The 26827-nt window shown below is 36.4% G+C and overlaps 5 protein-coding genes and 1 long non-coding RNA gene across 6 annotated transcripts; 3 read left to right on the top strand and 3 right to left on the bottom strand.

Annotated features, from left to right (window-relative positions):
• Positions 1 to 1635: 1635 nt before the first annotated feature.
• On the top strand, positions 1636 to 5787 carry LOC129760066 (probable ATP-dependent RNA helicase kurz). The gene is made up of 4 exons (XM_055757641.1): positions 1636 to 1867; positions 1925 to 5169; positions 5312 to 5514; positions 5590 to 5787. Exons 1-4 carry the CDS (start codon positions 1793 to 1795, stop codon positions 5667 to 5669), a joined length of 3603 nt encoding a protein of 1200 aa, XP_055613616.1. The 5' UTR covers positions 1636 to 1792; the 3' UTR covers positions 5670 to 5787.
• LOC129760067 (5'-AMP-activated protein kinase catalytic subunit alpha-2) lies at positions 5714 to 7798 on the bottom strand. The gene is made up of 3 exons (XM_055757643.1): positions 7640 to 7798; positions 7095 to 7581; positions 5714 to 6976 (listed from the first exon to the last, which is right to left on the bottom strand). Exons 2-3 carry the CDS (start codon positions 7554 to 7556, stop codon positions 5810 to 5812), a joined length of 1629 nt encoding a protein of 542 aa, XP_055613618.1. The 5' UTR covers positions 7557 to 7581; positions 7640 to 7798; the 3' UTR covers positions 5714 to 5809.
• A 407-nt stretch (positions 7799 to 8205) lies between these two features.
• On the top strand, positions 8206 to 10171 carry LOC129760070 (gamma-aminobutyric acid receptor-associated protein). Its single transcript, XM_055757646.1, has 3 exons — positions 8206 to 8429; positions 9578 to 9775; positions 9847 to 10171. The coding sequence occupies exons 1-3, from the start codon at positions 8340 to 8342 to the stop codon at positions 9913 to 9915; spliced, it is 357 nt and encodes a 118-aa protein (XP_055613621.1). The 5' UTR covers positions 8206 to 8339; the 3' UTR covers positions 9916 to 10171.
• LOC129760071 (uncharacterized) lies at positions 10020 to 12809 on the bottom strand. The gene is made up of 3 exons (XR_008740297.1): positions 12396 to 12809; positions 11312 to 11496; positions 10020 to 11208 (listed from the first exon to the last, which is right to left on the bottom strand). It is a non-coding gene; the product is annotated as an uncharacterized LOC129760071 (long non-coding RNA).
• Positions 12810 to 18919: 6110 nt separating this feature from the next.
• Positions 18920 to 21937, top strand: LOC129760068 (ribosomal RNA processing protein 1 homolog). The gene is made up of 3 exons (XM_055757644.1): positions 18920 to 19257; positions 19323 to 19546; positions 20258 to 21937. Exons 1-3 carry the CDS (start codon positions 18996 to 18998, stop codon positions 21815 to 21817), a joined length of 2046 nt encoding a protein of 681 aa, XP_055613619.1. The 5' UTR covers positions 18920 to 18995; the 3' UTR covers positions 21818 to 21937.
• A 943-nt stretch (positions 21938 to 22880) lies between these two features.
• LOC129760069 (dolichol kinase) lies at positions 22881 to 25673 on the bottom strand. The gene is made up of 4 exons (XM_055757645.1): positions 25419 to 25673; positions 24458 to 24944; positions 23982 to 24371; positions 22881 to 23911 (listed from the first exon to the last, which is right to left on the bottom strand). The coding sequence occupies exons 1-4, from the start codon at positions 25490 to 25492 to the stop codon at positions 23417 to 23419; spliced, it is 1446 nt and encodes a 481-aa protein (XP_055613620.1). The 5' UTR covers positions 25493 to 25673; the 3' UTR covers positions 22881 to 23416.
• Between the last annotated feature and the right edge of the window lie 1154 nt (positions 25674 to 26827).

Raw genomic sequence — 26827 nt, 5'->3', positions numbered from 1 at the left:
TGCTTAACCAGTTCAAGCGATGTGTTATTGGTTGTTTCGGATTCCGTTTTTATCGGCAGCGCTACTTATTGTTTTCACGCAAATACCGTAAACGTCCCTACTTTTGCCAACTATTTAATTTTTTGAACTGTATTTCGAAATATTTACCCCTTATTTAAACCCCCCAAAGCCAAATGATTTTATTCTTTTTAACGAATAGTCACCGTTGATTATTATTTTATGAAAGTAATTTCTTCTTACAGCGGAGAGGAAGGAAAGAGGGAGGGGAGTTTCATACAATTTTTACTGCATAACTCAAGAACTACAACAGCAAATGGAACCAAATTTGGCATGGAACGATATTGAGGTACGAGAAATGCTTCTATGAATATTTGGTATCCCTCATTCTTTCGAAGAGGTGGATGAAAAGGTGGAGGCGAGGTCTCCCTTACAATTTTCAGTATAACTGGAGAGCTGATCAAGCAAATTGAACCATATTTGACATGTGAGTGTATTTGGATAGGAGAAATGTTTCTATTATAATATGAAGCCGTATAGCTCAAAAATTTACTACTTAAATAAAACCAAATTTGGCATGGCATGGAATATAGGAAGGGAAGAGGGAAGCTTACATTTAACTTTTATTTTACAAAATCCGAGAAATTGACAATACTTAACATGGAAAATCATTTTGGTATGACTCTATGATTGTTTGACACATCATCCTCCTTTCAGTGAGAAGGTACATGGGAGGAGGGAGGTGAGCCCAATACAATTTTGTTAGCATATGTTCTCAATTTATGCTTACGAAGCCAACAAATGGAAACAAATATGGCATGGAAAGGTACTTGGTTACGAGATATGTTTCTACGATTGTTATAGACTCTTATGTTTTACAGTGTAGAGAGGAAAAGAAAGAAAGGGGCTCCATACAATTTTTGTTGTAAAGCTTAAATACTTATCAACCAATGGAACTATATTTGATATAAGAGGATTTTTGGGAACGAAAAAAATGTTTATTCAAGATTATTCAGCAGGGGGTGAAGGGAAGGTCAGGGGGGGCTCTCTAATCAGTTTTTTAGCATAAATCCAGTACATATCAAGCAAAAACAACCATACTTTATAAGTTAGATTATTTGCGAACGATTAATTTGGGACCCTTCTTTTTTAGGGCGAAACTTAAGGAAACAGATGAAAATTATCAGATCTTTAAAACAAATTTATAAATCAAGATTCAGAATATAAGTTATGGTTTGTGTTGCAATTTGAAACTCCAGCTGAAGCTCTCATTTTATAGTGGTTGCTTATTAATTTCGTCATAATTTGATTTAAAATAATACCAAAAACAATAAAAATTTGAATGATTTCTGAAAATATCATTTGATTCTGAAAGGTGTAGCAAAGCACACCGCGGGTCAGCTAGTAAATAAATAAAAAAAAACCTTTCAAGTGTTCCGCCAAATGAGTGTGTAGATTCATCATGCTTCAGCCAGCTGTCAAAACTTTTTTCATTATGACTGAACGAGCGATTTGGCATTTGAGATCACCATACTAGAGTTATCATGGTCTCCCTGATAAAATCTCAAACAAAACTGTGTGAATACAGAGTTAGCGAATACCTGTTTCTGAGTGATTTTTTCAAACGATGTATACAAGTTAAAAGCACGTGTTGATTGTTTCTTTTGTTTTGATTTCAGCAAAGTGAAACTTCTAAAATTTCGACAATTTTACCTTGCTTGTTGAGTAGTGTGATTTATTATTGGAATATAAGTTTTACTATTTCCTATCTATTTTTATTAAATAATAACTCATTATGGGTAAAAGGCGTTTTAACGAAAAAGGTCGCCAGAAGGTGGAAACAATCATCGATAACTCATCAACAAAACAAGTATCTAGCTAGAATAAGCCAACTATCAGGCATAGTTTTAATAATATTTTATTTCAGATCAAGCTTGACTTCGAAACTGCAGACGACTATTGTAAAGGTACCGACGACGCTAATTTACTGGTACTGCCATCGCAAAAACGCCCAACAAAAGTTAAGCGAGATAAAACAACTGTCACAAAAATCCTTTCAAAGAAGCAACGGAAACGGCTTGAGAAGATAGTTGATCAAAAAAGAAAAAAGGAACAACGATCTTCTTTGCTTAGCGCTTTGGCAGAAGTTCAGGCTACACCTGATGAATTGAACAATTTTACTAAGCTAAGTTCAGTTCAAACCAAAGGCTTGAAGCAGTTGTTTAAAGAGCAGAAATTTGGTAAAATAATAATAGAAAAAAAGATCGAACAGAATGATTTAGATTCCGGAAGATTGAAATTGAAAAGTCTGGTAGGTATGCGTAAACAAAGGTTAGCATTGCTGCGAGCTCAAAACATAAGTACCGAAAATGAAAACGACAAATCTAAGAATTTGAACATTATTGGTATAGAAGAAGAAAGTTTTGAGTCGGAATCAGAAGTGGATTCAACTAATGATCGCGAGGCTTTTGAAGAGGTTGAAAATTCCGATACTGATATATCTCAAGAAAAAGAAAAACCAGAAGAGAAGGTCACTGGATGCCTGGAATTTAAACAGAACTTGAGTTCTGTGAAAATAGAAAATCCAAGTCAGCAGAATGTAGCGAGAAACACTACAATTTCTGTAGAGCGAAAAACGGCGACATACGTATACGTGGAACGGGATCCAGAAATGCAAGCAGCACGATTGAAACTGCCGATTCTAGCAGAGGAGCAGATAATCATGGAAACTATAAGTGACAACTCGATAATAATTTTGGCTGGTGAAACCGGAAGTGGGAAAACTACTCAGGTTCCTCAATTCCTCTACGAAGCCGGCTATGCACTCCCAGAACGCGGGATTATCGCTATCACCGAGCCCCGTCGAGTAGCTGCAATATCGATGTCTAAACGAGTAGCAGAAGAAATGAATCTTTCTACCAATATAGTTTCCTATTTAATTCGATTTGAAGGGAATGTAACAGAAAAAACTAGAATAAAATTTGTTACAGATGGTGTGCTGTTGAAGGAAGTGGAAAGCGATTTCTTGTTGAGCGCATACTCGGTTATTATTCTAGATGAAGCTCATGAGCGTAGTATATACACAGATATCCTAGTTGGTTTACTATCGAGAATAGTAAGGCTGCGTTTGAAAAAAGGCAACCCTCTGAAACTTATTATTATGTCAGCTACTTTACGTGTTAAAGATTTTACTGAAAATAAAACTCTATTCAACAGTGTTCCACCTGTTATCAATGTGGAATCCAGACAGTTTCCAGTTACAGTACATTTTAACAAAACAACGCCAGAAGATTATGTCAGAGAAGCTTATACGAAAGCTGTTAAAATACATACTAAACTTCCAGAAGGAGGAATTTTAATATTCCTTACCGGACAAAAAGAAGTAAATTACATCGTTAAGAGACTCAGAAAAGCCTTCCCATTTTCCGGTAATGTTGTAACAAATTCAAATGAAAAAACCGTTAAAGCGAATATTGATTCTGATGACGAGGATCAACAGCTTGAGCGAGCAGTAAACCCTAAAAAGGCTGCAAAACTAGTCAAAAAGAAAATTGTCAAACAGTCTGAACCATTGATGAAATTACCGGCGATAGATCTCGATAAATATCAGATGCCTTGGGATGACGCTGAAGCCGATCAGGTAGAAAATGAACATGACGAAATGTCAGATGATGAAATGGAAAGTGACTTGGATTCAGACTTTGAAGAGGCTTTGAGTACATCCGTATTGAACAGAAGCCAACCGCTGCATGTACTGCCGCTTTATTCCATTTTACCGTCAGAAAACCAGGAAAAAGTATTTCAACCACCGCCAAATGGAACACGACTGTGCGTTGTGGCCACCAATGTAGCTGAAACATCACTTACTATTCCAGGGATTAAGTATGTTATCGATTGTGGTCGTCAAAAAACAAAACTCTACGATAAAGTAACTGGAGTAACGGCATTTGTAGTAACATACATCAGTAAAGCTTCAGCAAATCAGAGAGCTGGACGAGCTGGTCGTGTAGGCCCTGGCCACTGTTATCGACTGTACTCAAGTGCCGTGTATAACAATGATTTCATTGATTTCGCGGTTCCTGAAATCCAAAAAAAACCAGTTGATGATCTTATGCTACAAATGAAATGCATGGGAATAGATAAAGTTGTAAATTTTCCTTTTCCTTCGCCACCTGACCGTACGCAGTTGGAAACGGCCGAAAAAAGGTTGATCCTTTTAGACGCTCTTCAAGAAAACGTGATTAACGATGGAGGAAAATCACAGACTATTTGCCGAATCACTGATCTTGGTAAAACAATAGCCGCGTTTCCTGTAGCTCCTCGTTTCGGCAAAATTCTTGCGCTCAGTCAACAGCACAATTTGTTGCCTTATGCAATATGTCTGGTGGCTGCATTGTCAGTTCAAGAAGTCTTTCAAGAGGTTTCACTTTCTGAGGACACAGCAGAACACAAACATTGGAGAACCAAGCGAAAAAGTTGGGCTGGTCATGGTCACTCTCTTTTGCTCGGAGATCCCATGATTTTAATGCGAGCAGTGGGTGCAGCAGAATTTGCAAATAGTAAAGGAACAATTGCCGAATTCTGTAACGAAAATGGCATCCGATTGAAAGCACTAAAAGAAATCAGAAAACTCCGAGTACAGTTAACGAACGAGGTGAACGCTAATATGAAAAACCTTAATCTTTCCGTTGATCCAAAAATGATTCCTCCGTCCGATGAGCAGGCCAAACTGCTTAGACAGTTAATTCTTATAGGCATGGCCGATCAAGTAGCTCGCAAAATACCATCGGACGAAGTGAAAACAAAAACCGATAAAATCAAGTATAAGCACGCTTACCTTCTCCCAAACATGGAAACTCCAGTGTTTGTCCATTCAAGCTCAGTTCTGAAAAAGCGAGATCCTGAGTGGATCTGCTACCAGGAAGCCTTCGAAGTTGTACAAGACGGCAATGCCAAAATGTTTCTACGCGGTATCACGGCCATTGAACCAGAATGGTTACTTCAGTTAGTCCCAAAACAGTGCAATGTGCTCAGTGTCCTCGATGACCCAGAACCAAGCTATAACAAAGTTGATGATAGTATCAAGTGCTACGTCAAGGCAACTATTGGGAAAGCCGGTTGGGAATTACCGATAACGGAGGTTGAAATGCCGCGGGATATGCGACGTTGTCAGTAAGTTAAATTTGAATATTCACTTAGCAGTTTCAATAAGTTCTGCTTAAATTGGCCATTTTTTGAGATATGTTGAATCAAAACGTTGTTTGAGAAGCTACATAATCTTTTTTTTTAATAATTGAGTTTTTTTATCCTACAGATATCTTTTGAAATTCCTTCTGCTTGGGAAAGTTTATACTCAACTGAACAAATTCAGGAAAATCTTACTGATAACTCCTGATTCGGTGCTTAAACAGTACTCTTCTTCAATTCCCCGCATCAATTCACTTTTGAATTTACTTTACCAAAACCAAATTTATGATCGGAGGCGACTTACGGAGCTTTGGAAAACGAATCCAGATTGTAAGTATTGTTTATTGAAACCAGAGCTGCTACATAAAACATACACAATTTTATACAATATATTTGTAATTCCAGTTCTACTCGACGAATACAAACAAATATTACCTGTTTCAAGTCATAAAGATGTGCAAAAACTTTGGCCACCACAGGATTAGAAAGAATTCTTCAAGAGTTATTATTGAATAAAAACAACCTGATGTTATTTTTATATCGTTTGTACAGTTACATTTTATTCAATAAAATATAAACTTTGGATACTGATCTAGCAACGAATATTGGAAATCTGTTTCAGTTTTCAACGGGCTAATTGAATTATCAAGGCGGCACACATTTCGAAGAACTCCATAGTGTGATGACCGGTAGGTTGATTGGGAATTCCCATTCCTCCAAAACCAACCGGTGGTGGAGGTGTAAGACTTTCCATGATCACATCATCGCCTTGCTCTACTTCATCATTGGTTAAAGATTTAAAATCCAAGAGATAACTTTTTGCATCCACCTGATAAAGCTGTAAAGACATTTTTACATGTTTATCGTTACGTTCGTTATACTTTCTAACACGAACATGATAAGGATTGATAATTTTCCACTCAAAATCAAGTGCTTTCATTGCTCGGTAAACTTCCAGCATGATGTCGTTTGGCTTCGACTGGGATCGAATACCCAAATGCCATTTGGCTCGTTTGACTGGCGTTCCGCGATGTTTATCCAGCGGTAGTGCCGTAGCTGTTATGTTCGGTGATGGAACCGGAACACTTCCAGTGGTAGCAGGTCTTTCCCTCAGTGGAGCAATACGTTCGGGGTGAATTTGGGGTGATTTAAACTGATCGTTTACAGGCGTTACCTTCTCGCTTGGAACTGGAGCCGGTGGTGGACTACCAGCAACATAAAAATCTTTCAATTCTGCTTTCGCTGCTTCATCAGCGATACGTTTGTTATCAATAATCAAATGGTATGCAATAGCCAGTTGATCATGGGGATCACCACTTAAAAGTGCGTTATGTACTTCTTGTTCTTTGACGCCGAATTTGTCACAAACCTCGGTAACGGCATGAGTATCGATAACACTTGAATCTTGCTCTACTGGAGATGGAAAAAGATAGGCTGGTAACTCTTTTTGGAACCATTCGTGTTTCTTGATTTCCTCTACTGTAGCTCTTTTCAATGGATCCACTTGAAGCATCTGACAAAGCAAACTGACCACCTGTTTGTTTAGATATTCAGGAATGGGAAATATTCCGGACTTAATTTTTCTGAACAAGGTAGGAACATGCTCGTCGTCAAATGGAAGGGTTCCGCACAGCAAAGCATATAAAATAACACCACATGACCAAATATCAACCTCGGGACCAGCGTAAAGTTTTCCTGAAATAACTTCGGGCGCGGCATAATTCGGTGATCCACATGATGTTCTTAAAAATTCTCCATCTAGCATCATATTCGAAAGTCCGAAATCAGCAATCTGAAAAAGACAATTTATATCATGCATATACAAAAGTAAAAAGGCTCTAGTATTTTCAATGAAATATTCAGTTCAAATCTAATAACAAATAAGCATATAAGACTTAAGAAGTGCTTACTTTAACGTGTCGATTATGATCCAATAGGAGATTCTCGGGTTTCAAATCACGATGTACAATCATGTGTCTGTGGCAATAATCGACACCGGAAATTATCTGTTGGAAGAATCGACGGGCCTCCGACTCCTGCAGCTTCCCATTGTTGACAATATAATCGAACAATTCACCTCCACTAACATATTCCATAATCATGAAAATATCTGTCGGCGTCGAAATAACCTGGTACAGTTTGATGATGTGTGGATGTCGGAACAACTTAAGATTTTGGATTTCCCTACGGATCTTGCCCACCACATCGAGGCTTTTGATTTTTTGTCGATTCAAGATCTTGACGGCCACTTTGTGTTTCGTAAGTTGATGTTCTCCGATTTTAACCTTGCCAAAAGTTCCAGTTCCAAGGGTAGCACCGAGGATATAGTGACCGATTTTGACGAGAGGCTGGATTGTACCTTTGTCTGACATTGTATTTTTTTTTGTTTAACCTTGCCTGAGAACATAAATATATTTTAAATATTTCTCCCATCATTGTTGAAGGCAAAACTTACCAATCACATTAAAATATGTTGTTGAAATATAAGAATTTACTTTGTTTTAGATTGGTTTAGCCAGTGTAAACAGTATTCTAGCATAAATTTGATAAAATTTGTAAGATGAAAATTTTCATCACGTCACGAATCACGATTCACAAAATACGGGCTGTCAATTTTACTATCATACACACTCGACCATATTCAACCATTGTTGCTTGGAAATCAACCTTAATGGTTACTCGTTTTATGACTTTTCAGCGAAATCATATAATAATAGAAATATATGTGAAAAAGAACTGAGAGAATATTAAATTCAATTTTAATTTTGATTTATTTTATTTGATTAAATCTCATTTAATAAAACTGTTATAAATTAGAATGATTGTTCTTTGAACAACAGAATTCAATCCACAGTTTTTTTTTCATAAAAAGGAGTTTTCTCTGCCCAGCACAGTTAAATTGAGTAACCGCAAACGCATAACGTAATTTCTCGGAAGGGTTCGTGAAGGGTGCTTTTTAGCTGTTCAAAAGCTCCCTCTATCAAAACAAAAAGTTGCTGGACAGCTGATTTTTTTTCATTCTGCGTTTTAAAGAAATACAGCGCAGTAGCTTGAGAAATATTGTGAGCATTGGACGCATTTAACGATTGTGTATTTCGCAACAAAAGGATTATAATATTTAATTTTTTGCTGGTAACACCTTACTGTTTTTGAAAATGAAATTCCAATATAAAGAGGAGCACCCATTCGAGAAGCGTAAGGCGGAGGGCGATAAAATCAGACGAAAATATCCGGATCGAGTTCCTGTAAGTATATTTTTTTTGCTTAGTATACATAAGACGGGAATGATTCATGGCTAGCTTAAAATTCAAAATGGCGAATAAATTTTCCAAATCAATTTCTGGTGTCATTTTGGTAGACACTTCGCCAATAAATAACAAACAAAATATTTTTTATGCAGTTGTTATTTTGGATTATGTTCCTACAAACAGCAATTATTAAGGAAAAGGCGAAATCCAGTACAACGAAATATTTTTTCTATTGTTCGATTGCGTAGTTTATTGAGTGTTCAGTATGTATAAACTTATTATTCAACAGAGCTTTGGCATTCAATCAATACTAAGATGCTACTAACATAAAAAAAAATTAACAAAAAATCATGTATTTTTTCCAACTTAAATATAAATAAAGAAAAATTGGCCGAAAATAACAGCTTTGTTCAGGTTGATAAACATTGCCTACCATTCAATACAATAACAAGCTGCGCGTTAAACTTGTTGTGTTGTAGGTTGTTCAAGGTGAAGGTGCTCCACATTACTTTGCGATTTACGAATGGCTAATGGCGGATTACATACACACTACTTGGCTGATTTTCAAACAGTATTTGTGGGTGTAAGAGTGCTTTGTTGCTTTTAAAGAATTTGCTTCCTGTTCTTTCTTTTTTTATATATCTGTAAAATTTGAACGCCTAAAGGTGTTTATTAAACTTGATACATTTTAATCAATATTGAAGAAGAAACTTTCAATCTACAAATTTAGGTGAAGAAATATGATGAAAAAATAGTTTAAAAACAGGTTTATTACACTTGAATTAATGTAATGTGATGTGATTCCTCTAAATAGATTTTCTAAACAACCATTCACCAGCATTTTTCCCATTTCATGATCAAATGCGTGCGGATAAACCATCATTTTATAAAATTGAGATAGATGTAAATAATCAAAGGGATAGAAACTCAAATAGTTTATGAAATTCAAGCTTAGAAATTTGCAATCTTTAGAAGAAAACTTTACAATCATTTTGATAATCTTATAGCAACTAGATAACAATGTTTGGGAATCATTTTGTACAGAATAATAATTACATATACTTATACAATTTAAAACTATTCACACAATCTTATACTATGTTATTTTTTTTTTCATTTATTTCTAAAAATTTTATTCAACACAGGTTATCGTTGAAAAAGCTCCAAAAGCAAGAATCGGTGACCTCGACAAGAAAAAATATCTAGTTCCGTCGGACTTGACCGTAGGCCAGTTTTATTTCTTAATTCGCAAACGTATTCATCTTAGACCCGAAGATGCTCTGTTTTTCTTTGTGAACAACGTCATTCCACCGACATCCGCCACCATGGGTTCCTTATATCAGGTAAGTCTCCTAATGTTTTTTTCTTGATAACTTGAACATCTTTTATCTCTGATATTTTCGCTCATTTACAGGAACATCATGAAGAGGACTATTTCTTGTATATCGCTTATTCCGATGAAAATGTTTATGGAAATAACTAAACAAGTGGTGTGGTACCCAAGTCATAGCGATTTTTTTTATTCCCAGTGGCAACCTAGTGGTGAACTCAGTTGCAACCTATCTGCTGTCAATTTTTTTTATTCCACCAGTGCCCCATGTCAGGGTGCTATTGAGTGTGTGAGTAGATGAACATGACACCAAGTCAGGCAGTCTTGATTTTTTTTAATATGAGTGATAGGTCGTCACTGAGCCAGTGGAATAAAAAAAACTGCTATAAATGACTGCTCTGGAAATGTATTTTGTCTGTATATTTTTTATGAACTGACATGCTTGTATCAATACCTTTTAAAAATTCCTTTTCACAACACTTCTTCAGCCATTCTTGTTTATTTATTGCTATCCCTTTACAGATGCGCAAGAGAAGTCAATCTTTACATTTGCGCATTTTGTTCAGTTTTCAATGGTGATATTTGTTCTGCTTTCATGGAATGATGAATATATGCACTTGCATCAGTATGAATTAAAACTATTTGTTCTTTCAAAATTATGTGGAAAAATCATTGCTTTTTTAGTTTACTCGTTTTAAAAATCGTTAAAAAGGTATCCACAGTTAAAAATATAAAATAAATATAAAAAATGTATTAAATGTGTTAAATCACAAACCAAAAACACTTAAAATATATCTTTTAGTTTTAAATTTTATTGATTTACTGTACACGAATAAATATCTTATAAGTAGGAATAGAATTGTATTATTATTCCGAACTATCCGAGCTTGATTAGTGTAGCGAAAAAAACTTATAAAATTATTGTTTTTGATATCTCAAAATTTTTGTATTCTTATCTCTCATTGTCTTGAACTAGTTCAGGGTAGCAGGGTGCATGATGTTAAGTGTAGGTATCTCTCGTATTCGACGGTATCGCTATTTCGTCTTTTCCCTGATGTTCCACTGGATTCGGCGGTTCGTGTTAAATGGCTGGCTTATGTGGCTTATTAATCGCATGACGCAGTTCGTATAGAATCAACTACAAATTCATCTGTGTGTATTTGTCGTTCCTAAGGTGAATTTACAGTTCTTGTGAACGTGAAAATGGAAATATTTATATTCGTCAAAAACTCGACTATTCTACATTTCATGGTTGTGAAACTAGGTGGAATAGATCGGAAATGGTTGATCTGTGGGTAAATTGAGGCTGGGTCATTCCGCCGAAAGCCATTCGGCCGAAGGTCATTCGCTTCACACCTTATCTTTACGCTCCGATAGTCATCAACGTAGAAAAAACCGATCCAGTTTTTCTGCATCCGCATTATCGGTAGGGGTCGTAGCCGTAGCCTACAAATAAAGTGATTTACTTTGTTATTTTATTGAAATAATATGAGTCTTCGCATGCGTTGCAAAGACTGAAGAGACTGACAAAAACCCCACATTTACTAACCTGTAGTTTTTATAGGCGTCTTCCATCCAGGTAATATTTTCCGCGGGTTCTGGATGTTTTTAGGTATCATGAGGAATCCATTCTTTTTGGATCGTTTTCCTTTTCGTCGCTTTCTCCATCAATTGAACTTTTCCTGATCCTTGTTCAGCGAATCTTAACTTGAGAACGGCGGCGCTCGTCGAACACTATAAGAGATTATAGAAAACAATCGCAGTTATAATTTCAAATTTATTCTATCAACGGAGGAAATGCAACGGGAGTAGCTTAAAAAATTTAACATTTATTCACCCGATTATTTTACCGATTTCCGATATTTAAATTAACCGGAACCTCAAATAAAAACAATCAGCAAACGATCAATCAATTAATGTTTCAACTTAGCGACTTCGGAAACAATTCAAAACGAAATTCTTTCAATTTTTACTTGCGGCGGTAACTTCTGCCACCATCGACATCGGGAAGCTTTTGCAATTTGAATAGGCGTAACTTCACGTTCCAACGAAAATGCATCGATAGGAAGTTTCGCCCAATTGAATTTTATCAATTCTTTTTTTTTTTTTTTTTTTAAACAGATTTATTGGCTTTTTTTTTTTGTAAATTATTTATTTGAAACGGCTCATACCTTTAGGCTTTAAGGAGCCAAACTCGTTTTATTTGATTACAATTGTGTACTTAGATCTAGTTCACTTTTTTTTTTTTTTGAAGAAAAAGAAAGATAGAAAGGGAAATATGAAAATAAAGAGAATTATAGTCTAAGATCGATAGCTTTTAGGAAAAGGTATATCTCGAACATATAGTCCAAGTCCATCATACCTAATACATCCCTCACTGGAACGTCGGGTGGTTTTCCTCGGGCCCGAAGGGAATCTATAAAGTTCGCTCTGGCGAATAGGTGGTCCTCACACGACCAAACAATATGCTCGATGTCATGGTAACCTAGACCACATCCGCATAAATTGCTGCCAGCAATATTTAAACGATAGAGTACCGCATTCATGGAATAATGATTGGACATGAGACGGGAAAATATACGAATAAAATCCCGAGTCAGGTTCAATCTATTAAACCAGGGTTTAAGGCTTACCTTTGGGATAATCGAGTGGAACCACCGACCCAACTCATCCTCGTCCCATCTACGCTGCCAGTTGACAAGAGAGTTTCTTCGAGCCAAGAAGTAAAATTCGTTGAATACGATTTCACGCTGGTAAATGTTGCCTTCCATCGCACCCACTTTTGCAAGGGAATCTGCCCTCTCATTGCCTGCTATTGAGCAATGTGAGGGGACCCAGATAAAGGTGATAGAAAAGCAACGTCTTGATAAAGTGGTCAATATATCTCGTATCATTTCGAGGAAGTACGGCGTGAATTTTCCTGGTTTTATAGAGCGGATTGCTTCAACAGAGCTGAGACTATCAGTTATAATCAACCCCCTGGCAACTTGACAGTTCTGGCGAGTTTCGTGTGCCATGATTGAAATCCGCAGGTGTCGCTTGTGTACCGCTTGTTTACATACTTTTCGAGCCATGCGTATGGAAAGGGCAGATCATCAAATGTGGTGCAAATCATAAAATTCGAATGAATGAAAAAAAATTTCAACCGAAATTATTATTCTCATTGAATATTCTACATATTAATTTATTGTATAGGAACAGTTTTCCATAAACCGAGAAATGTTCTGCTATAATTTGAAAGTTTTGTTATACTAAAATTATCATATGTATCGCAGTTTATAAAAATCATTCGATGATTGTTGTGGTAATGTTTTGTTTTACATTTATTTTGTACGATCGTCATCAATAGTTTTGGTGGAAGGGGTTCTTTTCCCAAAAATCTGCCGTATATCAGTGAATTATTTTGATCAGTCCAATAGTTTTAAACGTAATAAAGGACATACAGATTTACGCCTGTTAGCCCTTTATTCGACTGAACTTTTGAAAACAGATTCACTTTACGTATAACTGAACTAATTTTCAATTCTGAACGTTTTTTTCATTTGTTGAATCGGTTAAAAGAAAACATATTTCCATATGCGTCCTTCCGACATGTTAAGTCGCTTGATTTTCGATTTGACAGAACCAGAGAACCAGAAAAAACTGGCACACGCGATTTGTATGGGAAACGTCAAGTTGCCAGGGGGTTGGGTTCGATATAAGCGACCCCGAGGCACTCAACCAAACGTTGAGGTATAAAAAATCTAACCTCATTGCTTGAATTGATGCTAGCTATCTTATTAGCAGCATCTCTCGATTGCATCAAAATCTTCATCTTCGTCTTCGAAACCGGCATTGCGCGAATAAAGTTTTCTCCGAATTTCTTCACGAGACTCTTCGCTATTTTTGTTACGGCCAAATTTCCAGTAATCGATTCTGCCATTACTAGATATGGCCCAACGTGGCTATCATGATATTTTCGCACTCTAGCATCATTTCTCGATGACCTTGACGTATCGATGGGATTCATTGCACAGCTCGACAAAGGCGTGTGAAGAGAAGAAAAAAAGATATTAGTTTTCTGCAAGCTCACACAAAAGCGATGTGCAACGTACCGAGGTACAAGCGAGACTGTTTTTATCAATTTTTTGAAAGTTTTAAGAAATTTTAAAATGAAACCACGTTTAATAGGTAAAGTGCAACCGCGTGCATCCGGAATGACCGTTAACTCGATTTGTTTACATTTGGCAGTTTCGCCCTTTTTAAATGTTACGCTAGAAATCAGGATTTTTCCGATTTAGGACACCACCAAGGTGGGTATATATTCAGGAGGTGTTCCCGAATATCGAATTTCCGATTCAGCCATTTTGGCTATGTAGGCTATGCAACTAAACGGAACTCATGAAGTTTGTTTACCAACAAACCACCGAAAAGCTGAACAAAAAATAAACAAACTCATTGAGAGCCCCGCTCACTCCTCGCCTACTTACTGTGAAAGTCAGAGAACCTAGTGTATCTAAGAACCTTGGACACCACCAAATTTGTGAAAACAAAATGCAGATCTGCTAAGATTGCATAACTAAAGGCGAAATATAGGTGCTGAAGACGCCTCGAATTATGCGCAACTGAAGCGAGAATAACCTTGGCTGGCCTGCAGTTAATATCGAAAAACCTCATTTAAATGTCATTTGAATCAAAGAATCTCATTGGTTTAACGGTTAAACTATTTTATTTAAGATTCGTTTGATGTTCTCATCATTCAACAATCAATTTATTTATGATTAGGATATTTTTGGAAAATCCGGACAAATCAGGAAATTTTAAGGGCCATTTTTCAAAAATCAGGACAATTCAAGCATTTTTGAAAAATCAGGACGGTCTCTCGAAAATCAGGACAAATCCTGATAAATCAGGACACCTGACACCCCTGCTACCTCAAGACTTTAGGACACACGCTCTTTTTTTTAAACTCAAAATTAAGTACACCGAAAATAATTTTCACTTTAAAGGTAAGTGACATCTGGAGTGAATTTGCGCCATACGTAAATTCATGTGAATTTTAAGTGACCGTCAAGTGAAATCACTTAAGTGAGCGATCAAGTGAATTTCAAGTGAATGGCAAAGTCAATTTAAAATGTTTGCTCAGGTCATTAATATCTTTCGTTGTAGAGGTTTTTAGGTGAAATTTCGGAATATCAAACATTAATCAACTTTGTTTCTACAAAACAATTATTTATTTAAAAAAAATACAACGTAAAAAACGTCACTTTTTCTCCTCATTTGGGTTCAAAAAGATTTTTCGGCTTCGAAAAATCATTGACTTCCTCACTTTGACGAGACATTCGGGTTGATATTTTCTGAAATAGTAATAAAAAAAATTAAATTTAACTAGTATTTATTAATTGTTTTGCATGATACTTACTTTAATTGCACTTGAATATTTCCAAAATAAATCATCATCGGAAAACGTATCCGAAACCTGATTGCTTCAAAAAGGTCTCTGCGACGTGTTAACCGGTTCACACGATGTTTCTGTCGGTCGACCTATGGAAAATATCATTGTTTAATAACATATAAATTACTTTAATTCTGCACCTACCAACTCAAACAAACCTCTGTTGTTTCTTTTCCAAACAACAATGAAATAATCAATACTGACATTGTTGACATTCGCTATGTAAAAAATCACTTGAATTTTAAGTGATGGGCAAGTGAATATTGGCTTAAGTGACCGGTCAAGTGGATTTCAAGTGAGCATCGAAGACATTCAATGCCGGTCACTTAAAACTCAAGTGATGAGCTAGTGTATATTGATTCGGTCACTTAAAATTCAAGTGAGAGGCAAGTGAAATGTACATGAGCCACTTGAAATGAAGAAATTCACTGAGTTTTCACTTTTAAGTGAATCTTCTAGTGTTTTTTAAGTGTGATTTTGGGTTCAGTGTAGTTTTGGTTCAAAACAGCACTTCAGTGGCATCCCTCAACTTTGAGTTTGTCTGGGCAATAGCAAAACTAAGTTCAGATAGGCATACTCAATACTAAGTTCGGCTGCGGAGCTCGAATTTATCCTTTTTTTCGAGGGTATATAGCTTATTTTCAGGGAATTAAAGGATGATTAAAATTTGTTGTACCCGGATGTTGCTGTTCCGGTACATTGCATTGCAATTACAGAGCGGTGGAAAATTTGGACACTCCCGGTCAAAGAAAACTTCCGGATGTTACTTCCTACGGGAAGTAAACAACATCCGGAAGTTTCCGGACATTCCAAGCCGCTCGCCAAATGATGACAATGACGGGCAGAATTTTACGCTGACACGGTGAACATGCATTTCATTATAAATAGTCTTCCGGTAATTGTTCCGGAACGACAAAATTTTGCGACGTGTTCGTTGGTTGCTGTTCCGGTTCGAACTGAACGCTAAGTGTTTTCAGTCCAACAAAGTGAGTTCAATTTTTAGTTCATAAGGTCGAACTCAGCTTTGCTCCCTCGCCGAAGGAAAAAAAGGATCAATTTTGAGTTCGCAGTTCGAACTCCATTTGGAACCATCGCAAAGAGGAAAAAGGGTATTTAACTTTAAGTTCATATATTTAATCGAACTATGTTTTGAACCTCGGTCGTACTTAATTTTGAGTTAAAAAAAAGAGCGTGCAGAATGTGGGCAGTTGGTGTTTACATTTTTTAAAACCAATTTTGAGTTTGAAATTAAAATCGTGAATATAACTAACGCTAAAATCATTAAGCGTAAATAAGCGTACACGGTAAACAAAGTTACTCTGTTCTGTATAAAAATCCATACAGATTCGAGAAAAGTGTCTCCACTTAGTTTTATGTTTGGGCGCTTTACACATAGCGTGAGCAAAAAGCTTTTACACATTTGAAAGCTTTCAGCCAGTTAGTCAATTCTGTATATTTTGACATGGGGATGCCCATGCATTTTCAAGATCTCTTCAGAAAAGTCAAAATAAATGAAATTTCGCCAAAAAAACACAAAAATAAATTTATTTGCGTCGCATTCAAATCTTTATTGAATATTCATGACTGCATGGTCATCACTGACACCGGCTAGAGGTCGGAATATTTTTTTTTTTTTAATTTTACTGAATAACTATCATGGCTCAACCAACATGGAACATCCAACATCCGGTACTGATTACGTCTATGCTGCCCATCCCAGAGGGGAACGAAGAATCTGTAAAGAGAATTTAATTAAATTTTTGTCAAAGCACACAAATTAGTTAGAATTGTAACGAACTAATTATTTAAAAAAAACAGTGCTATTTGAATTGAAATTTTAACAAAAATTCTAAAATTTTGTTACACTGGAATCTTAAGTTATGTCTTATTGAAAATCAAAATTATCCACTTAAGTTTCTTGAGATACCTTTTAGAATTAAACGGCTGTTCCCTCAAGCTTTTGGTAGGACTTTTTGATGCACATCTACCGAAGGTTCAACTGGATAGGCTCCGAGAATTTTTCCATTCAGACCCACTATCTCATGGTCCAGGTAGTTCCCCAGCATGTTCTGCAGTGTCTGCGCTTCCTCAGCACTGGTTCGCACTTTCAAACATTCGTGCTAAAGTTTAAAAAAAAAACCAATGAGGAGAATCTATTGTAGTAAAAAAAAGCATAATAATTACCTTTTGAAAAATTTCTATTGAAAGCCTCTTTTCCTGTCCTACAAGCTTCCGCTGTCAGCAGATTCCAATGCTGTTTTCTGCTGTCCTCACAGGACTCTCTTTTTTAGCAGCTCCTTGTCATGTTTACTCGAACCGGGATGTTTCTGACTGATTCCTCCTGGATGTATTCCTCTAGATTGTAGAGTTCGACTCGAACCACCTATTTCAGGACTTTTTCTGTACGGTTTCGGCCGTCCACTTTTTCACTGCGACCTCGGACCGTCGCATATTTTTCAATGTCCTTGAACACCCAGGTTCTTCCAGTGGATGCACTAAAAACATAACGGATAGCTTTGAGTAATTCAATTATTGCATTCAATATTTTTATTTATCTCACTGAATCATCGGGAGCAGCCGTCTAGCTGCAGCTCAAGTAAAACGGGATAACCTTATCTTGCACTCCCTTTCTTGTTTTCTTATGCATATGGAACAGCTCCGGGGTAGAGATTTTTCTTCTTCCAAATCAATAACATCTGAGCACTACATGAAAATAATAAAGAAAATGAAAGTGTTCGAAGAAATTATACATCTACTCACCAGTTTCCGAAGCTTAGATGAAGAGAAGCTACATATCCAGCTAACAAAAATAAATTTTGTTTAACTTGTTATCAATTTACAGTTTCTTTGAGGAAAAAATGGTTGGATTGTTCCTCCGTAACCATCCAAAAGTTTAAATATTTTTTCTTTTTTTCGCTTTGACATCCCTTTGAATGGATTCCAACAACAACAACATTTTATACAGAGATGAATAATTGAATTTTAGTTCACATCTGCATATTGACTACCTACACACTCATTTGGCGCAACACCTTAAACTTGTAAAATTGACCCATTATTGCGAACAGCCGAGATCTGTCAAAAAAAGTGTCGTTTCATCGAGTCAATTTTACACATTATTTAGAAAAGCTGGCTTACTAAATAAAGGGTAGTCTTCTAACTTGTCATTCAATCCGAGAGTGATGGTATATACGGTTTCCATTGTGGATTAAGCAATAAGTTTAAAAATTGTGTTTGAGTTTAAATGTGAGTTGTTGAAATGGAATCGCTAAAACCTATATTTTATAACACCAGCATGAAAATAAATAAATGACCAGCATGAATAAAGAAATTCAAAATCAGTTTTATTTTTATTATTTTCTTTCCATCCTTCTGACACTTTAAAGGGCTAACATCAAAGGGCTGACATCGCCATGCAGAGCGGGCTTCCAAAATAATGTGTAGATTTTACATGTTTACATTACTAATTTTCACCTCTGTTTGACGTACAAGCTGTGTACACTATAAAGGGTACAAGGCCTTTACATGAAAAAGGAGTTAACCCAGTCTTTTCCGATAACGGGTCAAAACTACATTATAAGGGGTTGCGCCAGATGAGTGTGTAAAACTACTCAGATTTGAATCGGGGTTATACAAATTTTGAACAACAACGGATTAGATAAAATGAAAGTGTAATTGCAATACATTTTATGCATAACTCAATTTTTCCGTGTATATGCATGCGACATGCGCTTGTTTACTTTTTTATTTTACGGCGCTGCATGCATGCGACGGACGGGTTAGTTCATTATTGTGAAAAATGGTGGTTAAGATGATCGGCAAATCAAGTCCACGTGCTGAAAAGAAGGCATCCGGTGTTACATTGGTCACAAGCAAACGGCGTTTCCAGAAGCAGGCTGAAATAGTTACGAACACCAGCAATGGCGCCGAGGAAAAAGCTATCCTCGTGGCTAAAGAGCTGAAATTCGTCAAAACCCTAGCTGGTAACGATCCGAAACTTCGCCGAAAAGTTTTAAAAAATCTGAAAATATGGTTGGCCACTCGGAGTCGGAGCACTTTTTGTAAGATTAATGCGATAATGATCTTTGTTTTTCTACTAACTACTGTTATTGGGGTACGATTTTAGCATTTACCGACACCGATTTTCTGCGTCTTTGGAAGGGTTTGTTCTACTGTATGTGGATGTCAGATAAGCCATTGATACAGGAAAGCTTGGCAGATGAAATAGCGAGTTTAGTGCGCTGCTTTGACCAACTATCGGTGGCTTTGAAGTACTTTGGCGCTTTTCTGCAAACGATGTGTAATGAATGGTTCGGGATTGATCATTGGCGGATGGATAAATTCATGATGGTAAGCACTCCCTCAATATTCAACTTGCGAACTGGTCAACAACTTTCCATTTTTCCAAACCTGTTAGTTTTTCAAAATTCAAAAAACTACGGCATAAAAGCCATTTGCTATAATTTCAGCTACCGTGCGGTGGCTATACAAGTAAACTTGTAAGATTTCTTTTTAATTTTTGCGGCGTTACCGCAAACGTCTAGGATGCAGGAGGTGAGACGGCCCGTAGTCGCCGAGGTGGTCGCCGACCGGCCGTCGGAAGCGGCGGCCTTATTACATTGGTCTAGGCCTAATGTGGCCTCCTAGGTTTACGTGAACGCTAGAAGTGATCCCTTAGCCCGGTCCGCCGCGCGATAACGCAAGGACAATATTTCATGAAAGTTTAAACGCTCAGGGAAGCCTCACCCCTTGCATACTCGATGTTTGCGGCAATGCCGCATAAACTCGCAACTTTGTCTGAAATGTGAGTCTCGTAGTGATAACACAAAAAAATGAAATTATAGCCAATGGCGTTTATGCCAAATGACTGTTATGCCAAATTGCCGTTATGCCAATCGGTATTATGCCAAATGGCTTTATATGAAATGTCACAATCCCCATATAAGTTTCTGAGAATGAAGATGGTGTTGAGAAACACGCATAATGTTTCTGTATTGCCCAATTTCCTTGTACTTTTAGTAAAGTTAATAAAATTTAATAATATTAAAATTTGTTCTACAGTTGGTACGTCGTTGCACCCGGCAAATGCTTTTAGTGTTACATGAATCTAATTGGCCGGAAAGTAATGTTCGGGAAATGATGGAACATGTAGAAAAGACTATCCTCAATGCCGATGTTTGCACGTTTGGACTGACAAAGCATTTCAATGATTTAATACTGGAGGAGCTGGCCAAAGTAAGTGAAGGAGAAGTTGACCCAACTATTGTTCATATTTTTCTCAAATCATATGCCCAAGCCCTTATCAGCACAAATGATATGCGATTAATTAAACAAATCACATCAAGTATTTTCCATTCACTACTGTATCAGTCAGCATTAGGACAGGACTATCAAGAAAAGTTTGATCTTTGGAAAAAAAATAATTTTGTGACTGGAAACATCGATGATGTTGATTTCGATGTAATGTACGAAGACGATGACCAAGAAGAGGATGTTGTTGACGACGCAATAGAAAGTGATGATGAAGAATCTGATACACAGGAAAAAATTTACGATCCCCGAGCTGGTCAAGTAGACGTTGTGATCAACGAAATTCAATTTGATCCATTAAAAGTGATAGAGATGCTGGAATGTGATCGTTTCAAAACCACTTCAACGTCGAAAGGCAAAAAACATATGAAAATGTTGGTTAAACAATACAAAAAATATGCCGCCGGGTTATTCCCATTAGGTGTTCAATCTGTGGAAAGCATTGATAAAAAAGATTACGCTGTAGATTTGGATGAGCAGATTAAAGAAATAGATGAGTATGAAAAGGAGTTGTTTGGCGATAAAATTGATAAAAAGAAAAAGAAGAAAGATAATAAAAAAGCGAGTGTTGTTCAAAGCAGTGAAGAAACTACAACTCTATCAGAAAACAACGAAAAACATACTTCAGATAAAAAATCGGGGTCTAAAAAAAAGAAGAAGAAGTTAACTAGAGCGCAACTGAAAGAAGAAAAGCTGAAGCAATTGACGCTCAAAAGAGAAGCTAAACTGAAAGACTTGAAAGAACAGAAGCAAGCCAAACTGACAAAGAAATCTAAAACGACAGTTGAAATTAAAACTAAAATCAAAAAATCATCAAACGTAGAAAAATCTGACAATGTTACGGATACGCCTCCAGCCGTCAGTAATAACGTATCCGTACAAACTTTTGCAGTTCAAGATGACTGGTCTCAGCCATTGAAAGAAGGCGAAAATGAATATTTTGTACCCTCGCGTAAATCTAAACTTCAAGAAGCTAACCAGTCACTCAAAGAAGAAGACAATGGAAAAACATTGGTTAAAAATCCTTTTGCCACTCCTAAAAATAGCGCCCGAGCCTTGAAACGAGTTTTAGGAACCGCGAACACTGTGGGTAATTCGGCGACCAAAAAGAAACGTGTGCAAATCGCTCTCAACAAGAACATTTCCCAGGAGCTACAGCAGCATATTCAACAGGTTAAAAGTTCACCGCAGTTACCGTATGATTCAAACAAGAAGCCTGCGAAAGGAGTGCTGAAACAAAACCTGATGCCAAGCCCGATCAATCCGTTTTACAGGAAGAAAATCGGGTTAAGGTTAAACGAAACTTTATGAATCGGTTTATTGATACAAAAATAACAGTTGTACAGAAGCGATAAGGAGTTATTAGTTTATTAAATGCTACAAAATGTCGCAGGAAAATATTATCCAATAAAAGTTTCTCTCAGATTTTTATTTGCGTTATTTTTTTTCTTCTCTGTTGTGAACTGGCCGTTGACATTTGCAATCTAACGGCGTGTTCGTAAATTGATTTTTTCTATCGAAGTGATTTTTTCTATCGATGTTGGCGTTCGTGAATTAAACAAACTGTATGCAAAAGCATTGGAAGGTGATTTGACATCTACCAAACAAATCGATGCATCACCCAAACAAATCAGTTTACGAACACGCCGTAAATCATAGCTATGATGTTTTTGTTTGTGATCATTAACTACTGCACGAAAGATAATCTAATTAGCTGATTGGGGGATAGGCGACGATCCGTTGCATGTTTTTTCGCTGCGTCATTTATTTATTTAATTTATTTAATATAAACTGGTTAAGATAGTACAAAATAAAAAATAATAATTTAAGAACACCAGTGCCCTAGGTGTTATAAGTGGATGGTCAGCGTAAGAAAGCAACTGTTATTCGCCGGAGAAGAAGAAATTTGTGCCTGTGATGGCTTTTGATAGCCTGATGTTGCAGAAGTAACTACATACATACATACATTTTTCAAATTGTTCCCATTCTATATTTTAAGTACAAGTAGATTGCATAATCATGTTCATATTTCCGACTTTTTATTTTAAGGATTTCTAAGTTAATTCCAGGCTTTTAATTACATTTTTTACGCATCTTTCATGCAGAATAAATGTAAGAGTTACCACAAGAGTAAATTAAAGAAAAACCTTTCGATTCCTAAACAGATCTCGAAAGGTTTTATGTTCTACTAATAGTTTCCGTTTCTCTTTTTTTATTTTCAAGAGCGAATAAAAGTGCTTAATCCTTGGCCAATGAAAAGACATGATTGTACACAGAAATCCGAAACAGTTAAACGAAGAAAAATAAAAATAATCAAGAGATGATCCAACTGAAAGCTGAAAATCTCTATAATAGACATTAAAAAAAAAAATAATCATTTTAAAATATTTTTATTTGTTACATTAAATTCTTCAAAACGCTTCTATTCCAAGGTTTTGTGATTCCGTTGTACATTTCCAGCCTCTGAAAAATGGTCCAAAAGATTGGCGAAGTTACTTTACATAACGCTTGGTTTTTTTCATCAAGAAGCATTTTTCTTAACATGCTTCCAATGATATTGCCCATTTGAAACGGATGGTACTGGTGGTCCACGTTTCTTCTGTTTCTGCGTTCTCTGCTCCATGGTAGTGGTAGGCCCAACCATTTCATGTTTTTGGTCATTTTAATGATTTTATGTTTAGGCAAGAATAATTACACATCTTTATCATTCTTTGGGACTCAGACATAAGTTCTGGCTGTGGAAGTACGATTAGTGGTTATTGATCATTAATAACTGCACGAAGTAATAGTTCAGCCAGAATTGATGAGTGGTAGGAAAAAAAATAATTAGAGAAAGTGATAATTTCATCATTCTGAAACGCATTGTTAGAGCTATGTGCTTTTTACATTTATTCTATTCTCATTACTGAATCAAACTGTAGCCAAAATAATATACGTCACAATGGGCAGCACCAGATTGTCCACTTGGTTGGTTTTAGCTTCGACTAGAGCGTTAATGATAATGGCACAGCCAACGGTTGCTGACTTCAGAGTGTTAAGATTGAGGTAGTTCAGCCAGTACAGAGCGTAGACTGCTGCAAACTGCGAAATCACACTGGCCAAAGTGCCCTCGACAGATTTCTTCGTACCAGGCCAGGGATGTTTACCGAAATAGTAACCAATGAAGCTGGCCATAGTGTCACCAATCCCGACGGATAAAAGTCCGCTTGAAAGTTTCAATAGATTGATACCCGCAGAGTCCGTGATATCACACGGGTCTGGGTGGAGCCAGAGTGGAATGGAACAACCCACTAGTAAGTAGATATGCGTTAGGGCAACGACTCCGCAATCTTTATCATCAATGAAACAATGGATAGTTCTATTGAGCGCTTCATGAAAGGGTTTCAGTTGGATTACCCGAGCAGTCTGCAAATAGGTTAACATTTTAGATTAAGTCCAGTCAAGCAGTTAAGCAGACAATGGGAACAAAATTTACCTCAAGCACTACCAGTAGTGATAACATCAATATTGATGCGACGAATAACAATTTACACTGATACCACAATCCAGGCAAATATACCATTAACATGAGGATATGGAACATTTTTCTTGTCACGGTGTTGGTTTGGCTATTTCTATTTATTTGCCAACACACAAAAACGCTGGTTAAACATAACATCGCACAATAGACAGCTATAATCATTAAGCGCTGGGTATCTGATAGCATGAATTTTATCAATATAATTATAATCGACTCTCCATATATAGGAAACAAGGCGCAGCAAATGGATATCGTTAAGGCGACAAACCAAAATACATAACTTCTGCGGAAGAAGTAGAAAAAGTGAGGTAACACTACAATGAGTAGTACACCCAGAAGGATTACCTGGAAATTATAAACAAAAGCTTAATAGTATATTCTCCCGAAAATTGAGATCTTAAATCTGTTGATCATGGAAGTAAATATCTCACCTCTAGTACATTAAAAATCCTATCAAATTTAATTCGGTTTTGGTCATGTATCACAATCCTCGGTAGTTGAAGGAAAGCATTGTACAGGAACAACACCGTCCCTTGGCATACCACAGTTGCTTCTCCCAATGTAAATGATCTAGGCAAGTGCTTTAAGACCCGAAACAGCAGTCCATTGTACAGGATAATGCCTAAAGATGCACTTATAAAAGAAAATATAATATTCTCATTCAAGCAGACCCAAAATAGGAAACCAGTAGAAAATATGCTCAAAACAATGGTTGAAATCTTATTCAAGAAGCCCGGTGGAGTTCTTCGCGCCAGTGATAGGAACACAACTGCCGAATGAACCAATAGTCCAAAACAAAGAATTGTTGTCCGCTTATAGTCAAGATGCACCGTTTGCTGATTTCTGCGGAACCAAACGTTGACAGCCAGCGAAATAGTCAGCATGGGAGTCAACCATAATCCATTGCTGGCTGGCGTCCTGGAAAAAGACAAATTTACTTTAGAAATAGTTCTAAGTTTTGTAGTATTGGGTAAAACAACTTAAATGAACTTGCAAAGTATGTATGAAGTTACAATTGTTAATAAAAAAAAAGAAAAAATAAATATTTTAAAATATACAGGATAGGTATGTCAATTGAATTATTAGAATCGAATTCATTTTTCGTTATTTGTGATATTCGCTCATAATTTGTTCTAGCTTGCCCTAATGTAACGATTATCCAACATGTTATTAACATGTTACTTTAATGCTTACGAATATTATTGAATAAACTTAATTAATAAAAAAAATCGAAACTTAACTTATTCAACAATACTATTACAGAAAGATTTCTTTTCCGTTATTACAGTCATTTCAAAATGATGCTCATTATAATCACCCCGCAAAATAATACCACCTATAATGCGATATCCGTTGAATGCTCGCCGGACATTAGTACCGCAATAAACTCACCGGGTAAGAATTCCAATGTTTTTGCAGTTCTCTGAAATGCATTTCTGTTTTGATTTGAGTTCAGTTCTGTCCATTTTTAACAGCAGACCAAGTTGAAGGTAGATAAATATTTCACATAATGTTTAAATAATCTAGTATATTTAAATGATTTAGTGATCTTCAAAGTAACTGGCATAACACTGAACGAAATTCGTAAAATTAACGTATACGTACATTTAATGTGAAATTTATAAAAATGTAAATAAAAGGACATACCGCAATGCCAGGTGCACAGTTTTTTTTTGGGGATTTGCACACCTGTGAAGTGTGGTTATTTTTGATAAATATCAGCTTTATTTTGAAATAGTGAGTAATTCCTCTAATTTGCCGCATGATAAATTATTTTACTTTATGAACCAAAATAAGCCTTGTGCAGAAACCATTTAAATTTTTTTTTTTTCGATAAAGATCATAGCAAAATACTGTCATCGCTGTATTATTTTTGGCCAAACCGCCTGCCTGGCATCACTAGAATACTTTACACGTTATACACGCTAAATGCACAAGCTACAAAATGATGTATTCACAATCGGCCTTTTGTACGAAAATGAATATTATTCAGAATTTTGCACCACAAATTCTTCCACCCATTTACAGGCAGTTAAAAGCAACATTACACGCTAGAAATTATTAAACCATTTATGATGCAAAAATAACCATTTTCTTGGTTTCCCTGTAAAACTGCCAATATGGTTATTTTTTAAGAAAGATTATGGTTGAATTTTTAACCATATTCGAAGTTTAAAAGCGTTAACCAAAAAATGGTAGAAAATTTAACCTCAACTCTTGGACTTAAATTTTATTGAATTCTGGAAGTCGACATGTTGTTTTTTTTGTGGTGCAGGTAGCCCGTTTATTATTTTGTTTTTAATCCGGAATTCAATAATACAATTTCGAAAAAGTGTTTGTTCTAACAGCCTAACGAAAATTATGACCAATCACGCGGAGAACACGGAAAGTAGCTCGGAGTTAATCAATCATCCGGTGAAACCACCCAGCCAGCAACAGATATTTGACGACCCGGTGAATCAACCTTTATTGAGCTGCACCCGAGTGTATCCCAGCGGACAAGATTAGAGCCGAGCGGCATTTTCCAAATCAAGAGATATTTACACAATCTACCAGTAAGTCTTTCTAGTATTTTAGAATAGAATTATGACCTTCGGCATCCTTTTCAGCTCCACTGATTGGGCGGATCCAAAACTACGTTCAGTTTCACCTCAAAGGCTTTTCCTGCAATCAATGCGTGTAACAATCTCCGGCGGAAGATCTGATGCTGGATCAAAATGGACTTGTAGCATCAATTATTACAATAATTGTAATAATCATAATTATAATATCATGTTCACAGCAAGAAAAAATAGTTTAGC

This window comes from Uranotaenia lowii, unplaced genomic scaffold, assembly GCF_029784155.1.
Source record: "Uranotaenia lowii strain MFRU-FL unplaced genomic scaffold, ASM2978415v1 HiC_scaffold_40, whole genome shotgun sequence".
Taxonomy (NCBI): domain Eukaryota; kingdom Metazoa; phylum Arthropoda; class Insecta; order Diptera; family Culicidae; genus Uranotaenia; species Uranotaenia lowii.
This window is presented reverse-complemented; position numbering and strand designations above follow the sequence as displayed.

Coding starts and splice junctions, on each gene's coding strand:
- LOC129760066 (XM_055757641.1), top strand. CDS start 1,793: ATGGGTAAAAGGCGTTTTAACGAAAAAGGTCGCCAGAAGGTGGAAACA. Junction 1,868..1,924: donor ATAACTCATCAACAAAACAA/GTATCTAGCTAG, acceptor ATTTTATTTCAG/ATCAAGCTTGACTTCGAAAC. Junction 5,170..5,311: donor CGGGATATGCGACGTTGTCA/GTAAGTTAAATT, acceptor TTTATCCTACAG/ATATCTTTTGAAATTCCTTC.
- LOC129760067 (XM_055757643.1), bottom strand. CDS start 7,556: ATGTCAGACAAAGGTACAATCCAGCCTCTCGTCAAAATCGGTCACTAT. Junction 6,977..7,094: donor ATCATAATCGACACGTTAAA/GTAAGCACTTCT, acceptor TGTCTTTTTCAG/ATTGCTGATTTCGGACTTTC.
- LOC129760070 (XM_055757646.1), top strand. CDS start 8,340: ATGAAATTCCAATATAAAGAGGAGCACCCATTCGAGAAGCGTAAGGCG. Junction 8,430..9,577: donor AATATCCGGATCGAGTTCCT/GTAAGTATATTT, acceptor TATTCAACACAG/GTTATCGTTGAAAAAGCTCC. Junction 9,776..9,846: donor CCATGGGTTCCTTATATCAG/GTAAGTCTCCTA, acceptor GCTCATTTACAG/GAACATCATGAAGAGGACTA.
- LOC129760068 (XM_055757644.1), top strand. CDS start 18,996: ATGGTGGTTAAGATGATCGGCAAATCAAGTCCACGTGCTGAAAAGAAG. Junction 19,258..19,322: donor TCGGAGTCGGAGCACTTTTT/GTAAGATTAATG, acceptor GTACGATTTTAG/CATTTACCGACACCGATTTT. Junction 19,547..20,257: donor GGATGGATAAATTCATGATG/GTAAGCACTCCC, acceptor TTTGTTCTACAG/TTGGTACGTCGTTGCACCCG.
- LOC129760069 (XM_055757645.1), bottom strand. CDS start 25,492: ATGGACAGAACTGAACTCAAATCAAAACAGAAATGCATTTCAGAGAAC. Junction 24,945..25,418: donor AACATTGGAATTCTTACCCG/GTGAGTTTATTG, acceptor GTCTTTTTCCAG/GACGCCAGCCAGCAATGGAT. Junction 23,912..23,981: donor CACTACTGGTAGTGCTTGAG/GTAAATTTTGTT, acceptor ACCTATTTGCAG/ACTGCTCGGGTAATCCAACT.